General features: G+C 36.9%; 1 protein-coding gene and 2 pseudogenes across 1 annotated transcript; 2 read left to right on the top strand and 1 right to left on the bottom strand.

Moving 5' to 3' along the window:
- The first annotated feature begins 11426 nt into the window (after positions 1–11426).
- Positions 11427–14858, top strand: LOC139823686 (putative nuclease HARBI1; annotated as a pseudogene).
- Positions 14859–15222: 364 nt separating this feature from the next.
- On the bottom strand, positions 15223–16379 carry LOC139823688 (uncharacterized; annotated as a pseudogene).
- A 537-nt stretch (positions 16380–16916) lies between these two features.
- On the top strand, positions 16917–18428 carry LOC139823687 (uncharacterized). The gene is given in 6 exon segments (XM_071796201.1): positions 16917–17073; positions 17172–17295; positions 17405–17638; positions 17752–17953; positions 18027–18208; positions 18287–18428. Coding segments are annotated over 6 exon segments (813 nt in total). The 5' UTR covers positions 16917–17061; the 3' UTR covers positions 18346–18428.
- Positions 18429–22743: the final 4315 nt, after the last annotated feature.

Below are 22743 nucleotides of genomic sequence, written 5' to 3'. Positions count from 1 at the left end.
AAAGCCAAACGAAAGCACACATGCTTTTGGGCAACGAGTCGATCTACTAGCCATGAAGCTATATGACGCTATGATAGAAGGAGAAGATCACTCCAGTATGTTTAAACGCGCGATCCAGCAAACGATACAAAAACAAGCTTTAATTAATTTTCAAATAGGATTGCGCGACGAATTAAAAATACTTGTACGTTCGCAGCGATATGCGACGTTACAAGAAGCCATAACGGGAGCGAGCGCGGAAGAAAAGCTCATAGGGCCGACCGCGACAAAAACGGGCGCCTCGCTATACAAAAATAAGCCAGGATATACGAGACAGCCCCAAAATCAGAGCGTACAATGTTTTAAATGCGGAAAAACTGGTCATTATGGACGGGAATGCCGAAGCCAAGGAAACGCATTACCTAAACCTAGCAAACCTGCACAAGTAAATGCACTGCAGAAATATTGCAATTATTGCAAAAAATCGGGGCACAACCGAGATGAGTGTTGGACATTAAAAGGGCGAAACTACACCCCCAACACCAACAAATCTAGAGAAAACGAAAAAAGACAACAATTGAAAGTGCCGAACCGAAGGAAGAACGCTGACTCTGCAAGCAGCGAAGACGAGCAAGAGGAGGCGAGAGGAAAACAACCACGACCTGCCTCAGAATATCGGGTTACACATATCAAAAGTGTGCCATACGGCCGTACGAAGCCAGAACTGTTATTAACAAGATTACCCATACGAGAGGTAAAACCCGGAGCATCGAATATGCTATATGACTCTGGTTCAACAATTTCATTAACAATTTCATTAATAACGCTAAACGCGTTAAAAGATGACGCCCCAGTCTATGAAGATCGCATAGCTCTCACCGGAATCACGGGACACAAAATACACACACTCGGAAAAGTGTATGCAACCATTGAAACAAATAAATTAAAAATTAAACACGCATTTTATGTGGTAGGAGAAGACATGGCCATAGAATACGATGGAATCCTAGGAATAGATTTCCTACGGACACACGCCGCATCTTGCGATTACGAGCAAATGCAATTAAAAATAAAGGAAGAAACTTTCAAATTGCACCCGTATGGAAAGGTCACACTAAAGCCTCGCAGCGAGACTATAATAGAGGCAATTACGGATAAAAATGAAGAAGGTATCGTACAAGCAAGAGAGATAAAACCAGGAGTTTATATTGGAAACTGCCTAGTGAAACCGGAGAATCATATTTGCATTGTAAGCGTAATAAATACTACAGACAAGGAAATTGAAATACCGATTCCACAAGTGACGCTGGAAGAACTAGAAACAGATACTCATACATGCAACATTGATGGGAAAGTAACTAAACCTGCTGTATCTCGAAACGAACGCATCTGACTAGCATTACGTACGCAGCACTTAAACGCCGAGGAAAAACGATCACTCCAACACATATGCGAAGAATACGGCGATTTATTTCATTTAGAAGGAGAGCCATTATCGTGTACTGCAGCAGTAAAACACGAAATAAATACACGCGCTGACGCTGCGCCTGTGAATGTAAGACCATACCGACTTCCAAACAAGCATAAAGCGGAAGTAAATCGGCAAGTACAAGAAATGTTAGAAAACAAAATAATTCAAAGCAGTACTAGCCAATGGAATGCACCGTTGTTAGTGGTACCTAAAAAAACTGACGCAGTCGGAAATCCAAGGCTCCGAGTAGTTGTAGACTTTCGGAAGCTAAACGATCTAACGATAGGCGACTCATTCCCACTGCCAAATATCACTGATATACTTGATCAGTTGGGGAACGCCAAGTATTTTACTACGCTAGATCTGGCATCTGGGTATCACCAGATACCGATGGCCGAACGAGATAAACACAAGACGGCATTTTCGACACCTTACGGCCACTACGAATTTAATCGCATGCCATTCGGGCTAAAGAGCGCGCCCGCAACATTTCAGCGGTTAATGACTTCTGTACTAACTGGCGTACAGGGAATTAAATGTCTTGTGTATCTAGATGACATAGTAGTGTATGGACCTAGCCTGGAGGACCACAACAAACGATTAAGAGAGGTGCTACAAAGACTCCGAAAAAACTGTTTAAAATTACAACCGAAGAAGTGTGAATTCTTGCGCAAGGAAGTGATCTACCTAGGCCACATTATTTCGGAGAATGGAATTTCTCCAGACCCGTCAAAACTAGTAGCGATAAAAGAATTTCCTACGCCAAAAAGAGTTAAGGACGTGCAATCATTTATCGGCTTAGCCGGTTACTATAGAAAATTCATTAGAGATTTCTCGAAAACAGCCAAACCGTTAACAAAGTTAACAAAGAAAACGGAAAAATTTGAATGGACTTCAGAGCAAGAAAATGCTTTCAACAATTTAAAAGAAAAACTAACAACGGCACCTGTGCTTAAGTATCCGGATTTTACGCAAGAGTTTATTATAACTACTGACGCATCCGACCATGCTATCGGAGCAATACTATCTCAAGGAAAGATAGGTGAAGACCAGCCAATAGCTTATGCCAGTCGAATTCTATCACGAGCAGAACAAAATTATAACACCACAGAGAAAGAGTTGTTAGCCATTGTATGGGCGGTCAAACATTTCCGACCTTACGTGTACGGCACCAAATTTAAAATTGTGACCGACCACAAGCCGTTAACATGGTTATTTAACGTTAACGATCCAGGCTCAAGATTGATTCGATGGAGATTACAGCTGGAAGAACACAATTACGAAATTATATACAAAGCCGGAAAGGCGAATGTAAACGCCGACGCACTGAGCCGCAATGTAAAACGAGACGAAGTTGCCGCAGAAGAAGAACCGAAAATCCACACGATAAACGAGGATAATTCCAACGAAAAAGAAGCAAGAATATATACAGAAGAAGAAAAGAAGCAGATATTAGAGGAGTACCATGATGCACCTATAGGAGGGCACCAAGGCGTCGAACGAACAGTAAATAGAATCCGGTTAAATCATAACTGGCGCGGATTGACGAAAGACGTCGAAAAATATATAGCTAAATGCGAGCTATGTCAAAGAAATAAGTTATCGCGGAAAAATAAAGTACCGTTGGTAATTACGGACACACCTACCAAGCCGTTCGAGAAATGTGCTTTGGATATTGTAGGGCCACTTACGATTACAACGAATGGAAATAAATATTTGTTAACATTTCAAGATAATTTAACGAAATATAGTAAAGCGATACCAATTCCAAACCAAGAAGCAAGTACAGTAAGTAAGCAATTTGTGACAAAAATTGTCTTAGAGCATGGAAATCCAGAAAAAATTCTGACCGATCAAGGCACGAATTTTTTGAGCGAGGTATTCAAAAACACCTGTAAACTCTTGAAGATAAACAAAATTCAAACTGCCGCGTATCATTCCGAAAGCAACGGAGCACTCGAAAGATCCCACCGAACATTAGCAGAATACCTGCGACACTACATAAACGAGGACCAAACGGATTGGGATGAGTGGATACCGTTTGCGATATTCGCATATAATACAACGCCGCACACAGCGACGGGGTATACACCGTTTGAGCTAGTATACGGTCACCAAGCTGAATTACCGACAGCACTGACAAAACCACCTAAACTCACGTATAACTATGATGATTACGCACAAGAGTTACGGGAAAGATTAAGAGCGACCAACAAAGTTGCCAGGGAACACGTACAAGAGGAAAAGATTAAAGCGAAAAAACAGTATGATACAAAGACTAAAGAAACCAGTTTTCGTGTAGGTGACAGAGTACTCATGCACGATGAAACGTTACGACGAGGACGTTCAAAGAAACTTGAATCCCTATGGACAGGACCGTACACAATTATCGAAAAGAATTCAGATGTTAATTATACTATAAAGAAAGGAAGATAAATAATGCGCTTACATGTAAACAAATTAAAACTTTTTATAGAAGAATAACAAAAAAAAAAAGGGAAAGAGAAAAAGAAATACACCCTGAAACAGAATGTCTCTGTTACAGAATACTCGCGTGCTGGAGAGGGCAAGCATTAGCCCAAGCAGAAAAAACGGAACCACATTATAAAATCCAACAATTCCAATATCACCCAGGGATGTATTACGAGAAGCTTGGAAGAATGCATTATTCCCGGAAGACATGGAAGTTAGTCATTAAATTTGATTTAACAACGCTAAATCGAAGACACGAGCAAATTGAAAAATATCTACAGGAAGCAAGAATTACATGCGATAATAAGATTTTACAATTACTGCATAAGGAAACGTGCCTCACCTTTGAAAATATCGCAAGAAGAGAATTAGACTATTTAACAAAAATCCTCACGCAGATCAACACAATATACAAAACGTCGACAGACTCAAGGAGGGGATTAGTGGACGGAATAGGTTTAATAGCAAAATCACTGTTCGGAACGATGGATGCAAACGATGAAAAGCGCATCAACGAGCAATTGCAATTGTTGGGAAACAATCAACAAACGTTACACCACGCAATGCAGAATCAGATCAAGGTGATGAATGCCACCATAGGGCATATATAGAGAAATTAGAAGGCATAATGGAACGAAATCGTAATCTATTAGAAAATCGATTTACAGATTACCTTAATAAGGACGAAATAAAAGAACATTTTGAAATTGGCATAGCGGTAATCTCAGATCTAATCCGCGACGTCGAGAACATACTTGAATATTTGGCATGCATAAGAAAGGGAACAATGCATCCGAAATTAACGCCAGTAGAGGATATCACCTGGCAGTTGAAAGAAGCAAGTCAGCAATTGCCACCGGGATCATATTTCCCGTTTAGAGTCCACCTCGAAGACTGGTTTACGATTAAAAAACACACGACAATAAAGGCATTCTACAAGAATAATCAAATATATACCGTCTTACTTTTTCCCCTAATCACACCACCGCTCTACGATATAATGAGCGTTATTGAATTTCCTGTGCTCACGCAAGAATATACTCACATCAGTAAGAGTCGACAATAAAATAATAGCAGTAGACAAAGAAAGAGTGACCTACATGCTTTTAGATGAAGATTATCTGGCAAAGTGTACTTCTACCAATTTACAGTACGTATGCACACAAAATACACCGGTATATCGTATAGATGGAAACGCACCGTGCGAGATACAAATGTATGTTCAACAGCAACATTACTACAAAATGTGCAAATTCAGGCACACTGTTACAACACAAACAAAGTGGATTTCATTACGACGACCACACGATTGGCTGTACTCAACAGTAACTGAACAGCCAATACTTATACAATGTAATGAACACGAGGAGAAGCAGATAATCAACAACACTGGCAAAATTACGCTGGAAAAGGAGTGTAAGCTAATGACAACCGATATGACAGTACAAGCTGAAGAGACAATATACGAGACAGATATAGAGACATATTTACCCGAAGTAAATATTTCGCTTACATATGACCATGAAACGATCACATTACGGAACGAGACAACGGACGATTTAACTCAGCATCGAGCTGAACTGACAGAATTAAAAACACAAATACAAAAAATGAATACTGACCTAGAGGACGACGACCGAAATTTTTACGTCCGAAAACAATTCATATACCCAATGAAAGCGAGCGGTATAATTACATTAGCCATAGTAAGCACTGTAATATACGTATTAATAAAAAAGAAAAAGAACCCACGATCACCACTTACATTATACGACGAAGAAAGATCATTTCGACCATACGGATTTCCGAAACCAATTTTAAAACGTAGTGTAAGTACTAGGTTCTAATAGAATAGTAAACGATTATACCAAAATATTGTACACGGGTATTATAAAATGTAAAATATATATAAGGAAAAAATATAGAAATGGGTATACAACAAAGTATAAATTAAAGAATATAGCGAAAACTCGCGAACCTCGTTTTCTCTTTTAACGGGGGAGGGATGTTGTAATCTAAAATTACAACGGGTAATTATTAAATTATTTATAATAAAATTATAGAATAGCCTTTCGAAAGACTTCGAGGAAATTGTCTTTCGAAAGACTCCTCAATTTACGCTGACGCGGACGCGGAAGTTCATCAAGCTTCCGCGTCAATCGAACTATTGCGATATGCATAAGAATGTGCGACAACGCATTTCGACAATCGCGGAACCGCGGAGTACAGCGAGATTGCGAATGCGCTCGGTCACTGACCGACCTCATTCGGGGGACCGTCGAACCCGGCAGAAAAGCGCCGACAGGGCATAACTCAAAACAATATAAGGGACCGTCGAAGAAGCCGCGACGGAGAGTAATACACCGGAGACTCTGCCCGTGACCGTTCCCGTAAGTCGTGTCGCGAAGGTTTACATTATAACAAAGCGCGTGCGAGTTATAGTAATTGTGGAAGGCAAATACAAGTGTAAGTTAGTGAGTGTAAAAGGGGCGCTGAAATAAAGCTCCAATAGAAAGTAATACGAAGTGAAGTTCATTTAACGACGCCTACACCCCCGTTCCACCTGCGAACCCGACCGCTTCCTAGTCTGCCCGCCTGTGCCTACCGAGTCCCAACTCGTAAGGTCAAGAGATCCCGAAAATAATAAACGTTTTGCCGTAAGCCGTCACCAACCGGCGACGCGGCATAACAAGTAAAATAAATTTTTCTTTTTAAGCATGAATACAAGTAGAGTATAACTGGAGCCGGAGAAGGTCTTTAAAAATAGGTATTTTTCAGGAATTTTTTATAGGAGAACGAAGAAAGCGTATAACGTTAAACTTTGCATGTTTTTTTAATCTTATTTTAAAAATCTATTTTTATTTTTTAAGTAAGAAAAATATTCTTCTTTTTTGTTACTTTTATATTATATCTTGATCACTAAAAGACGTAAGTATGAGAGACGAAGTAAATAATTCTAGCTGTTCTAGGTATCAGAAACGTAAAAACCAAAAATTTTCTTATTCAGAATAAGTGATATGGGCTATCGTCTGAACTAGAATAAACATTTTTTTTAATAAATTACTAATAAAATTTTGAAAAAAGTTATAATATTTTAAATAAACAAGCCGCTCAGAATGGAAATATTGATTTAGTTTTTGCGTTTCAGATACCTAAAACAGCTAGAATTATTTACATCGTCTGTCATTTATAGTAACCAGGATATAACAGAAAAAAGAGCATTTTTGTTACTTAAAAAATAAAAATAAATTTTTAAAATAAAGTGAAGAAAACATGCAAAGTTTAACGTTATTCACTTTCTTCGTTTCTCTATAAAACATTCCTGAAAAATATATATTTTAATGATCTTTTAATTTAAATATCTCCGTTAATAATTCTTTATACATTCTCTTCCTAACGTGTGTGTGAGGCTATTGTCTCATTTTGCAGAAACTCACAAATTATTGAGAGTTCTGGCTTCTTTCAAAAAACGCGTCAGTACAAACTGAAACGCTATGTTCACGCAGCGTCTCATTTTGTCCTACACAATTTCCACCATTGTATCTCATCAGATTTTGCAAGATCTATAGTTCTATAACAGTTCTATAAAGAGTTTATCTCATCAGATTTTGCAAGATCTATAGTTCTATAACAGTTCTATAAAGAGTTCTGCCATATAAAAGCAAAAAAATTAATTATAAGGTACTAAAAAAAAAATTACAATGCAACGAGTATACCGGTTGAGACGCCAGTTGAAATCTCGGAGTTCCAGTTTATGTAAAATATTTTTCGAGTAATTTTGAGCATATTGAAACATTTTCTAAAGAGTTCCGAGCGTTAGAATCTTTGTGTTATATTTAAAAAAATTAATATTAACCAAAAAGTAATCATGACAGAAGAACATGAGACGCTGTGCGAAATCTCGGAGTTTTGGCTTATATAAAATATTTTTCGTATAGTTCTGAGCATACTAAAGCATTTTCTAAAGAGTTTCCGCCACTAGCTACGTTGTATATATATGTTTATTAACTTTAGCAAACACTAGCTACGTTGTATAACTTTTAAATAAATTAATACCGCTCGAAAATCAGGAATTTATCGAAAATAAGGTGAGAAGCTGGCCGTATTTCGGCAGTTCTGTGAGTTCTGCTATAATTCTCGTGTAGTTCTGAACGTGTTCTAACGTTGTCCCATTTTATTCTGGCAATAAGCATTATTTATTCATTTTTTAAATAATTCTTATCGCTCGAGAAAGACCCTATTCTCGATAAATGCCTGACTTTCGTGCGTTATTAATTTATTTAAAAATTATACAACATTGCCAATGCCCGGAACTCTTTAGAAATTGTTTTAGTATGCTTAGAACTGTACGAAAAATATTTTATATAACCCAGAACTCCGAGATTTTCTACAGCGTCTCACCCACATACCCGTAAATGCGTCTTTCTTGGTCGATAAAAATTATTTAAAATATGAATAAATAATGCTTATCGTCAGAACTCTTTAGAAATAAACGTTAGAACACGTTCAGAACTATACGAGAATTATAATAGAACTCACTGTTATCCATGTGTATTGTTTATTTAAGAAAGTGTTTTTATTTTTATCCAATCATCCTTCTGTTGTTGCTCGTAATTTGGCCGCTTGAACATGCATAGATAAAATAAATTTAATAAGAGTGCAAGAAACATTATAAACTACCATTTTTTTCTCAATATAGTTAATAATATAATTATTGATATGCATTTAAATATTAAATTTAAAATTTATTATGCAAAGTAAAGGTTTTTAATATAAGACTTTTTTAGATAGAAAAGCATAGAACGGTGATTTCTATACATTACATTTACGAATTTTAGTTTTTATGTTTATAAATATTTATTTAATTAATTATATTTGCAATCTTTATATATTTATAAATTTCAAGGCGGATGGGGAGGAGTGAAATTAAGAGGTGAGAAAATATACACGCTAATGTATGCAGATGATATTGCACTACTGGCAGAGGAGGAGCAGGACATGAGATCAATGATAAGCAGGTTAGAAGGATATCTAGACAGAAAAGGGCTAACGCTGAGTATAGAGAAGTCAAAGGTAATGAGATTCAGAAAGGGAGGAGGAAGGAAGAAGAAGTACGACTGGAGGTGGAAAGGAAAAAAATTAGAAGAGGTTAAAGAATTCAAGTATTTAGGGTATACGATGAAGGAGAATGGAGGGCAGGAGGCGCATATCAGAGAGAGAAGAAGGAAGGCAGCAAGAGTAATGAGGGAAGTATGGGGGATAGGGAAGAAGATGTGGAAAAAGGACTGCAAAAGAAGGATCTGGCTATACGACACACTGATATGGACAGTGATGGGATACGGGGCAGAAGTATGGGGATGGAAGGAGAGGAGGGAGGTAGAAGGTATTCACGAGAGATATCTTAGATGGGTACTTGGAGTAAACTGGAGGACGCCGGGATATATGGTCAGAGACGAGCTAGAAAGAGAGATGATGAGAAGTAGAGCAAGCAAGAGAGCATGGAAATTTGAAAGAAAATTGGAAGAAGGTAGAGGAGGAGAGATAGCGAGAAAGTGTTTGGAAGAAATGAAAGAGAGATGGAAGAGAGGAAAGGTAATAGGGAGATGGGAGCAGGAGAGAAAAGATTACTTGGAAGGGATCGGAATAGAAATGGTAGGAGGAGAGGAGTTGGAGCAGGAGGAATTGGAAAAGAAGGAGAGAGATAAGGAGAGACAAGAAAGGATGGAAAAGATCGTAGGATCGAAGTACAATAGATGGTATAAGAGCATAAGGAAGGACGGGATCCCGGACTATCTAATGAAGGGATGGGGGGAAGCAAGATGGAACAGGATTGCAAGATTCAGACTGGGTAACGAAGTGAGGGAAGGACTATATTGGGAAAATGAGGAGGACAAAAAATGCAGGATGTGTGGGAAGGAAGAGGAAACATGGGAGCATGTATGGGAGGAGTGTACGAGATGGGTGGAACGGGAAGGAGAGGGATGGCAGGATGTGGCAGAGAGATTACTAGGAGAAAAGGGAGAAGGAGAAGAATGGATGAAAGCAATAGAGGAAATGAGACGAGATGGAGGAGGGAGGAAAGTGAAAGGAGAGGAAGGGTAAGCCATCAACTCAACGAAAGAGGATCAAGGAGGACGAGACAACGAAAAGGATCGAAGAGGAATATGTTTATAATAAATTATATGTATTTTAATTGTATGTAAATTGTTGTAAACTGGATGTACAGGGTTGGGTACGTCCCTACAAAACGCCCTTTTAGACCCCTTGGGGTAATAAAGTAACTTAAAAATTCCCTAGCGGCACTTTCTGCCAAGCGTAGAGAACCTTCTTTTCCGTTGACTCAATATATATTATATATTACCTAATTTACCTAAATAGAAATCTTCCTCCTGACCGATAAGTCTATCGACCTAATTTCGAAATACGCGCGCGATATCGAAACTGGCGATACCTGCGCCGCCAGCGTCGAAAAAGTGAAAGTGACGTTTCTCTGATAATCATAATAATATTGAGATGAGAGCGGTCGACGTAGACGACGTATCTTAATAAAAAATTTTCACATTTGGACTTTGCGTCGCAATATCTCCGCTCGTAGGGCACGTAGCGGAATATTATGAGAGAAACCCCCCCCTAATTGGACCCCAAGCTATCGATCAAGCCTACTTAGAACTTGATCCGTTCACTCGTTATCGAGATCTCAACATCTCGGGTACTCACAACCCGTCGCGTCGCGTAAAAGAGTCACGGTCGGTCTCGCTCCGCGTGTACTTGGCGCGAGACACTACCGTGTCTCTTGATCTTATCTATCTATCTATATTTATAAATTTCAAATATATATATACATATATACATATATATATATATATATATATATATATATATTTATTTATTTAATTATAAATATAAAAATTAAAATTTGTATACAAGCAAATGTAACGTATATAACGGGTATAGCGTATCGTCGATTTGTCAACTCGAGACTCGGCACTCGGCGAGACACGAGACGCGATACCCGAAATGCGTGGCATTGTGGTATAGCCGGCAAGCCGGCCCGTGCAAAGCGTATGTCTGCCCTTCTCTCCCCGCTCGAAGCTTGCCGAGGGCCTAGCGTACACGGACAGAGGAAAGGCTTGCGCGACCAGCATATCCCCTCTATCTGAGTAGTTCGGACACGAACCATAGCATGGATACGAACCCATGTATCGTTACCTGAGTCCTTTCTGATCGTTACCGAGCGTAACGCCGTAGTTGACGTCTACTTTCTCAGAGGGCAGATTAGGACAGACGTCCCCCGAAGCCGGATGGCCGCTCTCAGGTTTCTCTCTGTATATAGAGAGGTAATTATAAAAATTATTATCGCTTGTATTATTTCAAAGAGTATTGTTTAATTTATAAAACTTTACTAACCGTTTTTATCTAAAATGTATATACATATCCGTATATATGTTGCATTATATTGAGCTGGTATACAGAGCTTATCAGATTTCTTTCTCAATCACAGACGCATGAAGCTGTTAAGAAAGACCGATCTATGCTGGAATACAGCGATAACCTAGAAATATATAGTGACAGTCGTGACCATCGCCGCGTGACAGATAGTGAAATATATATTGACGGCAGGGAGCTGATGCCGAGGAGATCTTTCAGAAGGAAGGTGTATCCAAAATCGCACACGTACGTATATATGTTGTCTTGTAAAAGTTGTAAAAGTTAAGAGAACGAGAAAGTGATCTGTATCTATATGCACGTGTGACAGGCACTATCGCGTAATAAAGATTTCTCCAAAGAATGTTTATATTGTACTTTACTTTTGTTAACTTGGATGGTTCGAATGTACAATCTCGCGTCTTCAAAATATAATAATTCTCAGACACTGTTGAGGAATAATTGTCTAGCACAAGAGGTCCTCTTGTGCTAGATAATACGAGTTGCTACAGAGTGCCTCTAATTGTAAGAATCTCTTCTCCTTTACCCCCTCTTTTTTCCTTCAATCCCGAATTAACACTATTGCGTGGTTCGTATCGCGTGTCATTACCTATTATAAATGTCCTTCTTTTCTCTCGTTTTCTCACGCAGGAACATTTTATATTCAACTATATGGTATACAATTTTGCCGCTATATATCGACCGCAGAGAGCTGATACCGAAGAGATCTTTAAGAAGGAAGGTGTATCCAAAATTGCGCATGTATGTACGTATATGCTGTCTTGTAAATTGTAAAAGTTTAAAAGAACGAGAAAGCGTTCTGTAGTACAATTTATATTGTAGGCAAGTTATGCTAAAATATTTGTGAATTGAGTTCCTGTTATCCATCCCAGGGAGAAACTCGAGATCGGATAGACGTCTACTAGATGTCGGAGCCATCTAATCTAAAACAACGTCTAGAAATATCTTAATTAGATGTTATGTGATTTTATGCCACTGCGTTATTTTCTTAGAGACAGTTTAAACCTAATATTCACACAATAACGGTGCATTGTTCATAAAACACTTTTTTGAGCTCAATTTACTTTTCGACATCTAATAAACATCTAATAGACGTCTAGGGCAGTATTCATAGTCGCTTCTTATATTTAAGATCGTCTTAAGTTCGATCTTAAGATGCCCTCTAGATTCACAGACAGTGAATGAGACGGAACTCAAGAGAAAGTTCAAGCTGTGACTTATGAAAGTCTATCTTATTTGAAGGCAATCTTAAGACGTTTCAACGGGATTCATGAATATCTTATTTCACATAAGCATCATCTTAAAATTATCTTATTACTGTCAAATTCATAATCATTTAAGATGATCCTAAGCATTTCTCTAGCAAGACAAAATCGGTTAAAATCCAAGTCGAGTTAAAAGTAGACTTAAGATATTCTTATATATTTACCAGTAAAGTGTAACAGCTTTTTAAGTGATACAAATCGTTATTTTTATCTTTGATGTGACAAATTCGATATTTTGTTTAAAATGGAAATAGAGAACATAAGAAATATTAATTTAGATGAAATGGATGAAATCGATTTTGACGACGATGGAGGTTATGTACTACGAGCTCCGAAAAGATACATAAGAGACTGGATGAATCCGTTTGAATATTATTACAACCGAGAATTTAAAAGGCGGTTTAGGTTTAATAAAGAGTCTATTCTATATGGAATTCTACCTAAGATAGAAAATGAACTAATACGTGATAATAACCGTGGCCTTCCTATTCCTCCACTGTGTCAATTGTTAATTTGTCTACGATTCTATGCAACAGGCAGTTTTCAAGTAAGTATGTAATTATATACGTAATTATATAATAAAACATGTAAGATATAATATATATATATATAGGGTGTTTTCCATTTATTGACACAAGTCGACACAAATATCATTAGAAATATTTCTTTGCATTCAATGAGTAACAAGGCAGAGACACTTGTGTCTACTTGTGTCAGTAAATAGAAAGCACCCAATTATGTATAAGAAAAATATAATTATTTTAGAGAATGTTTTACACAAATCTTTTTTGCAATATTATGGTATTAATATAGTTTAATATTTTTGCAGCAAGTACTTGGAGATACGATAATCGTCTCACAGCCAACTGTTTCAAGAATAGTTTTTCGAGTATCTCTACTTTTAGCAAGACTCTTAAATGAAATTATAAAGATGCCTTCTTCACCAGATGCCATACAAGAAAATAAAAGACTTTTTAAAGATATTGGACGTGGTAATAGAGGTATTGGTTTGCCTGGTATCGAAAGAGCAATTGATTGTACGCATATACGCTTAGTCGGTACTAATTTTCATAACGTTGAGGAAATTTACAGAAACCGAAAGGGATATTTTTCTTTAAATGTACAGGTATGTATAAATAGACTTGTAAATATACAATTATTGTAATGGCATAATTTTTTAGAAAAAACAGTTATTGATTATTATATGTTATATAATTGATGTTAATATAATTAATGTTATTATATACATATTTTGCTATAAATATTAATACTTACTAATTATATTTTCTTTTATGTATCTGTATACAGGCTGTCGTAGGCCTTAGAACAGAATTTCTGGATATTGTACCAGAATGGCCGGGTGGACAGCATGACAGTCGAATTTTTCAAAACTCTAGGATATACATGAGATATGTTGAACGGCATCTTACAGGTACTCTAATAGGAGATGCTGGGTATCCTTGTCTACCATTCTTTTAACTCCAATTCAAAATCCACGAACAGAGGAGGAAAACGCGTTAGTATTATATATTTGTAATAATTTATCATTTTGAAATTCTAATTTGCTATATATATATATATAAGAATATTGTTACCAACTGTTAAAATTATTGTCAAAAATGTTTTTAAAAATATTTAAAAAATACAGCTAATTTAGGGTTTATAAATTTAATATTAAATACAAATATTTCTTATTACAGTTACAACGTACTTCATAGAAGAACACGTCAGGTTGTCGAAAGAACGTTTGGAGTTTGGAAGCGTAGATTTCCATGCCTATCGAGAGGGTTAAGCAACAAGTTGATTTGTTCAACTACAATTGTAGTCGCTTGTGCCGTACTACATAATTTGGCATTAACCTTTAATGACATTTTAGAAGAGGAAGAACAAGAAGAACAATATAATGAAATCGATATGCCAAATAATGAACCACATTGGCAACCGGGTGAAGGTTTTGCGATAAGAGCAGCACTTATTGAAAGACTGTTCAGATAAATTATATAAAATATTTCAATAAGAGTTGTATATACAGAAAAGTTGTATTTTATATAGATAATATGGACAAGTTACGTAGATATGAATAAGATACAGATATAAGTTAGAGATAAGATAGAGATAGATATACATTATATGTTGTATGATATATCTATAGTGTGTGGGCAAACAAATAAAGTCATAACTGCAGATATTTTTATAGACTCTACTTAACGGTTTAAATTGGCTAAAAGCTAATCAACTTGCAACTTTATTGTAAGAGCACACTTTTCGCATAGGCTTCGCTCTTCCGAATGAATTCAGGAATCGAGCCTCACAATCAATGTTTGTCTCTGAAAGAGGTGGACCACCTACATATAACTTTAGTTTACAGCGTTCTTCTTCAACCATTACAAAATTATGTAAGCAGAGCGATGCTGTTGTCATCAAATCGGCTGTTTTTGGCAGCATACAAATGGATTGTCGAAATATTCTCCATCTATTGGAAAATATTCCAAATGCGCTTTCGACTGTTCGCCTAGCCCGAGAAAATCTATAATTGCATATTTTTTGTTCTTCATTTAAGTTTCTTCCGGTATATGGCTTCATAATTCTTGTATTTAGTGCAAAAGCATCGTCTGCCAATAAAAAAGTTGGTGTACAGATCTGACTTCCAGGTAATTTGAACGTTTCCTTTGGTAGATTTAAATTTTCATTTTTTAAATTTTCTCCAATTAATGAATCGTTAAAAATTCCGCCATCGCTGTTACCACCGTATGCAGTATGCACCAATATCAACTAACGTAAATCTATATACATGGTTTGCCACTGCCATCAAAACAATACTATAATATTTTTTGTAATTATAAAAAAGACTTCCCGAATTAGGGGGACATTGCAAGGTAATGTGTTTTCCGTCTACTACCCCTACACAATTTGGCACATTCCACCTCTTCCAAAATCCTTCAGCATACGACTTCCATTCTTCTTCACTTGGTTGTGATAGCAGTGGTTGTAATACATTTATTAATATCTGACATACTTCTGTAATTAACATACGCACTGTTGATTCACCAATTCGAAATGATAGAGCGATAGACAAAGGAAGATCTCCAGTGGCAAGATATCTGAAATACATTTTCATTAAAATATCTATGTTATTAATATTATTTATTATAAAAAGATGATTAATTTTCCATTTCTCTCTCTCTCATTCTCTATTAAAGCATGTTTCGAGTAATAATTATTTTAGGCAATTTTTGTATATCTGACAAAAATAAAATATTATTAATACTATTTAATATTATTCAACATTTATATTTAGTCTAGAATACTTGTTTTAGTCTACCACAGAATCTGTCTTTGTTACTTTAATAAAATTTCTTTTTTATTGTTATTTCTACAAAATATAATTATTTTAAAAAAATTATAAAAGAATTACTTATATATAATTATATACCTTAATACTATTATCAATCTTTGTTCTGCAGGAAATGCTCGATAGCTATTTTTTGTTAAATGAGGTTCAGTTAATTGTAGTAATTTGTTAAATAAACATAAATTTATTCTTGTATAACGAAAAAATAAATTTTCATCATTTTTCAAATCTTGGAAAAGTGTCTCATAAGCTCCGTATTTGTATCTCAGTTGGTTTATTGGTCGCACGTACCATCTTCTTTTATACCATCTAATTTTTTTTTTTTTCGTTTTAATAATTTATATAAAAGCATCCATTGTAAAACAAGCAATAAAAATTGCTTATTTCTATCCATCATTTTAATATACCTGAAATTAAAATTGTTTTTTGTAAAATAAATTAAATTAAATATTATACAATTTTAATAATTGACAAGATTTTTAAACATATAATACTATTAAATCAAATAATATTTAATTAAGTAGAACATTTTATTTATAAGTACATTAGATAAATTTCTTTGAACAAAAAAGTTAGGTTATATTCACAGTTATTGAAATATATTTCGAATATAAAATATTATTATTACATATTTATAAGTTTAAAATGTATTATGTCATAACTATTTATAAAATATTCATTATTAATTGTATAATAGAATTGTTATTTACATATACATACGTTTTACGTTTATTCCTTAAAACGTGGCGTCACGTCGCGTATACTACACAAGACAGGAAACATTAACACAGTTTTGTGCGTTACATAAGACAAAGACTTAAGGGTGCATCCCGATAGAGAAGAAATAGCGGAACGGAACAGTAACGGAAAAGAGATATGGTGGGGGGTTAACCAATCAGAGTAGTTCCGTTTCAATTCCGTTCCGTTATTTAGTGAGTGGGTTCCCCATGGCACGGAGCTGTTACGGAACGGAAAAGAAACGGAAAAATTTCTAACCTATTCTGTCGAAAGTTCGCAAATAAGTGCAATGGATCGATCGGTTTGCAACATTTTTATTTTTGCAAATAAAGAGCAATATGTCGTCATCGGTAGGTATTACATGTGAAAATAAAATATATATGTTAAAATCCTATGTTAATATGTTAATGCTAATTAACCGAATGTGATATATTTTATTAATTTCGAGAAATTCAAATGTGGATATTGCCGCTGGATTGTTTGGTTCGATGAAGACGGAAAACTTTCACATCCTTGCTTAGCAAATCATACGAATTTAATAATGGATAAAGATCGAAATCTCTTTATAAATGGTACGTATATTTGTGTACAAGAGAGGCAATATATATTCAATATAACTAATGGTTAGAATATGTAAATGATATATAAATTTGTTGTAAAACTAAATCTGTTATTATTTAGATTCTTTAGAAACACACGTCGAGAGTGAGAATAACAGCACTGCCTGCGAAAAAGAAAATATTGCTCAAAACCGTCAAGAACACACTGACGACCACGATACAGAAAAGTTAGATGAAGATTTAATAAGTGCCGTAAAAGAGAGAGCACCGTTATATGATTTTCGCATACCTGTGAAAGAACGAGGAAGGAAACAAAAGGACTGCCTATGGCAAGAAGTCAGCAAATGTTTGAAAGGTTTAAAAGCATTGATATTTATTTACATATTTACTTATTTTCAAGGTTTTCTACACTCACACACACGATACATATATACATATATATATTTCTTAATTATACGTGTGTCACAGGTTTATATACCGCTACTGAAGCAGAAAAACGATGGACCTATCTTAAAGATTGTTATAGAAAGGCAAGAAATATGTATTAAAAAAAGCAAAACATTGTGTAAAAAAATGGTGCAGCTGCTTTACCAAAAAACTACGAAATAAAACCATCCTTTCGTCATTATGATGTAATGTCTTTCTTAAATGATACATTGGAATATCGACAGTAAGTTCAAGAATAGCGATAGTTTAGCTGATAATTATTATATATTGTAGTAACGTCCTAATGTTTATTCTAGAACCGTAACTTCTTTACAAAAATCAATGCATGACGAGCAACAAGCGTCCTGTTCAAAGAGCAACAGCATTCCTTCCACATCAACAAGTGACAACCTCAACGTAGATGATGATCTTATTCCCATCATCAATGACAATTCTACGTCACTGTCTCCAGTCTCTCCGGCGTCATCGAAATCAAAAAGTACAAATTTCAACGTTTATTATGTGCAACTTTTATACTAGCCAATAAATGATTAATTTATATACTTCTTTGTTGCAGAGAGAAAAGTAAAAGTAAATGTATATTTAATAAGTATATGTATATGTAAAAATAAATAAATAATAAATAAATAAATAAATAAATTGCAAAAATAAAAATGTTGCAAACCGATCGATCCACTGCACTTATTTGCGAACTTTCGACAGAATAGGTTAGAAATTTTTCCGTTTCTTTTCCGTTCCGTAACAGCTCCGTGCTATGGGGAACCCACTCACTAAATAACGGAACGGAATTGAAACGGAACTACTCTGATTGGTTAACCCCTCACCATATCTCTTTTCCGTTACTGTTCCGTTCCGCTATTTCTTCTCCATCGGGATGCACCCTAAGGCATAAAACACTGCCTTAAGGTTATAAGACAGCCATTCTGCTAAGGGCCTACGTCGACCGCTCTCATCTCAATATTATTATGATTATCAGAGAAACGTCCCTTTCACTTTTTCGCCGCTGGCGGCGCAGGTATCGCCAGTTTCGATATCGCGCGCGTATTTCGAAATTAGGTTGATAGACTTATCGGTCAGGAGGAAGATTTCTATTTAGGTAAATTAGGTATATATATATATAATATATATTGAGTCAACGGAAAAGAAGGTTCTCTACGCTTGGCAGAAAGTGCCGCTAGGGAATTTTTAAGTCGATTCTTATGAATCAAGCTTGAATTCGATGTCTAGGTATCCCAGGTTGCTGATGACGAGGTCCAGATAGTGCGCTTTATAGTTTTCGGTGTCCAGGTGTAATAATACGTTGAATTCAATGTCTACGTGTCCCAGGTTGCCGATGACGAGGTCCACATAGTGCGCTCCGTAGTTTTCGGTGTCTACGTGTATTAATACCTTGAATTCGATGTCCACGTGTCCCAGGTTGCCGATGACAGGATCCAGATAGTGCGCTTCATAGTTTTCGGTGTCCATGTGTAATCGTACGTTGAATTCGATGTCTAGGTGTCCCAGGTTGCCGATGACGAGGTCCAGATAGCACGCTTCGTAGTTTTCGGTGTCTAGGTGTAATAATACTTCGAATTCGATGTCTACGTGTCCCAGATTGCCGATGACGAGGTCCACATAGTGGGCTTTGTAGTTTTTGGGTTCCCAGTCAAAATGTCTCTCCTAAATGATCTCATACAAAAAAGTCTCGGGAAAAATATCTCAGTCCAAAATGTCTCAGTCCAAAGATATCTCAGTCCAAAATGTCTCAGTCCAAAAATATCTCAGTCCAAAATGTCTCAGTCCAAAAATATCTCAGTTCAAAAATATCTCAGTCTAAAATGTCTCAGTCCAAAAATATCTCTGACAATAATTAACCTCGAAAGTACATCATACAATTTATATTACACAATATCATTGTAATGAATTACATCTTACAAATTTTTATTACAAAATATTATAAAAAATTAATATTACATTTAATTAGTATTAGGACAGTTGCAAACCCATATGACAACTCGTCTCGCGTGGAAAGTGTATGCGTGGAGGCAGTAGGTTCCGCCCCCCTGCGGGGGGCTCCACTATTATTAAACTAGACACATAGTGTGCCTTCAAAGTACATGCGTGGACTTTCCACGCGTGGAAAGTTGTAAACCCATGTGGCACCTCGTTTCGCGTGGAAAGTGTATGCGTGGAGGCGGTAGGTTCCGCCCCCCTGCGGGGGGCTCCACTATTATTAAACTAGACACATAGTGTGCCTTCAAAGTACATGCGTGGACTTTCCACGCGTGGAAAGTTGTAAACCCATGTGGCACCTCGTTTCGCGTGGAAAGTGTATGCGTGGAGGCAGTAGGTTCCGCCCCCCTGCGGGGGGCTCCACTATTATTAAACTAGACACATAATGTGTCTTCAAAGTACATGCGTGGACTTTCCACGCGTGGAAAGTTGTAAACCCATGTGGCACCTCGTTTCGCGTGGAAAATGTATGCGTGGAGGCAGTAGGTTCCGCCCCCCTGCGGGGGGCTCCATTATTATTAAACTAGACACATAATGTGTCTTCAAAGTACATGCGTGGACTTTCCACGCGTGGAGACAAAATTAATATTACATTTAATTAGTATCACACTTCATGAACAGCCATACATTGATAATAAATTATTCTAATCAACTGAATATAAAAATAATAACAATAATATAATAAATCACCTTTACTTGAGATATTTTTGTTCGATACATTATTGTCTGAGATATTTTTGGACTGAGATATTTTTCGACTGAGACATTTTGGACTGAGATATTTTTGGACTGAGACATTTTAGACTGAGATATTTTTGGACTGAGACATTTTGGACTGAGATATTATAGACGAGATATTTTTGCTGAGATGTTTTGGGCTGAGATAAAATGAGGGGTCACCTAGTTTTTGGTGTCCAGGTGTATTAATAACTTTAAATCTGAATGTAGGACACGTAGATATCGAATTCGAGGTATTAATACACGTAGACACCAAAAACTACGGAGCGCACTATGTGGACTTCGTCATCGGCAACGTGGGACACCTAGACATCAAATTCAACGTATTATTACATCTGGACACCGAAAACTATAAAGCGCACTATCTGGAACCCGTCATCGGCAACCTGGAACACGTGGACATCGAATTCAAGATATTAATACACCTGGATACCGAAAACTATGGAGCGCACTATGTGGACCTCGTCATCGGCAACCTGGGACACCTAGACATCGAATTCAAGCTTGATTCATAAGAATTGACTTACAAATTCCCTAGTGGCAGAATTAAAATTATGTCATGACATAATAAAAATTCGCTGAATTAAAATTATGTCTAGACATAATAAAAATTGGACGAATTAAAATTATGTCTAATAAAAATTGGATGAATTAAAATTATGTCTGACAAAAATAATTCCGCATTTTTATTATGTGTATACACATAATTTTAATTCATACAATTTTTATTATGTGTACACATAATTTGTTTTCGATTTAGGATACGAATCTTTTTCCGTTAGTTTGTAAGTTTCATGATTAAAAAGATCTTGTCGTATTATTAACATATAACTAAGATTTATAGAATCGTTATTAATTTTATTATATATCTTAATTGCGCAAATCTCTGTTTTGTAAAAATTATGCACAATATTCCTATGCAAGGATACTTGTTTAATTATTTCTTCCTATTGCATTTAAGTATAGAAAAATATACAATTTTTATGTGTTTGCACTTTATATTTAATGAGAAGGCAATTAAATATATATGATTCAATTTGCGTCTATGTCTCTTTATTGACTGACATAGTTACATACTTTTAAATATTTTTCTTTTCTGAAATTCAATCAATTGAATAGCAAAAACTACGTTATCATATTATATATTTTTGGTACGTAGTGTGCAAATGTATTTTGAAATGAAGATTATATATTTTCTACTGAATTATTTACACACACACGTGCGGTTTCAGAGAATCATTTTTTGCCAACTCAAATATGTTCCTACTCAACTGTCAAAATATGAAAGATAATTTTATCTAGTTGTGACATTCGCTCGAATTCTCGAAATAATTTTCAAGGATGTGAGTACGAATATATGTATATCGTACTATTTAATATTGTTTCGAAGCGGTCGGGAATGAGGAAGTCTGAGGCGAGTGAGTCGACGAGTCGAAGCTCTGGTAAAAGTGAGCTTTATTTCCTTAATAGATATACATAATGACTTAGTGCATCAACGCGTGAATTGTGGATAGGGCTTTGTCTTTAGATTTGTATTATGCCGGCGCACAGAGTTCAAGGGAGGGCAGGGCCGATGCGGTCTTCGTCTCCCTGCTCCTTTTCTTCTTCGTGCGTTCCTCGGTCTGGGTACCCACAGGCCTCCAGGAATTCGGAGGTAGGGGCCTTTCTACCCTCGGATCGCCAGGCACTAGTGTCAGCCCTGGTGGGCGTGTGATTCGCCTGTGCGACTCGAGGATCGTCACCCTTATCAATGGCCACCACAGCTCTGGTGGAAGTGCCGGTCCGGCAGCGGTTGGTCGTCGTGGTGGCGAGGGCCTCCTGGCTCTTCTCCTTGGTCGTGGTCGTCGGCGGCCTCTGATAGAGCGGGCAGAGTTGCCAGGTGCTACTACCACCACGGACCGAATTTGTCCGGTTCAGCGGGTGGGAGGGGCAGGCTCTCCCTTGCGTAGTAGCAGGCGCAAGTCGGTGGCACGTCGTTCCGAGGAACGGTGCGAGGATTCCGCTCGCTCCAGGTTGGAGCGGAATATGTAAGGTTCGTCTTAATCACGGTTGCTACAGCCGGTATATGTAACGCCCGGTATCTTGTAGCCTCAACGTGAAAGAAGAGAGCGTGCTCGTCTTGGGCAGGCTCGCCCTTATGTATCTTTCTTGCCGAATTCTGATTGCGAGTAACGACAGCCGCCCCGCGGCGACAGGTGTTACTCGCGCTAGTGGCGCGCGAGTGGGGTTATGCCACGTGCGCCCGGCCGGGCGGGCTTGAGCGCGCGGGCCGGGTTGCCG

The sequence above is a fragment of the Temnothorax longispinosus genome, unplaced genomic scaffold, assembly GCF_030848805.1.
Source record: "Temnothorax longispinosus isolate EJ_2023e unplaced genomic scaffold, Tlon_JGU_v1 HiC_scaffold_16, whole genome shotgun sequence".
NCBI classification, from domain to species: Eukaryota; Metazoa; Arthropoda; class Insecta; order Hymenoptera; family Formicidae; genus Temnothorax; species Temnothorax longispinosus.
The sequence above is the reverse complement of the archived record's forward strand: the minus strand, read 5'-3'. Positions and strand labels throughout refer to the sequence as shown.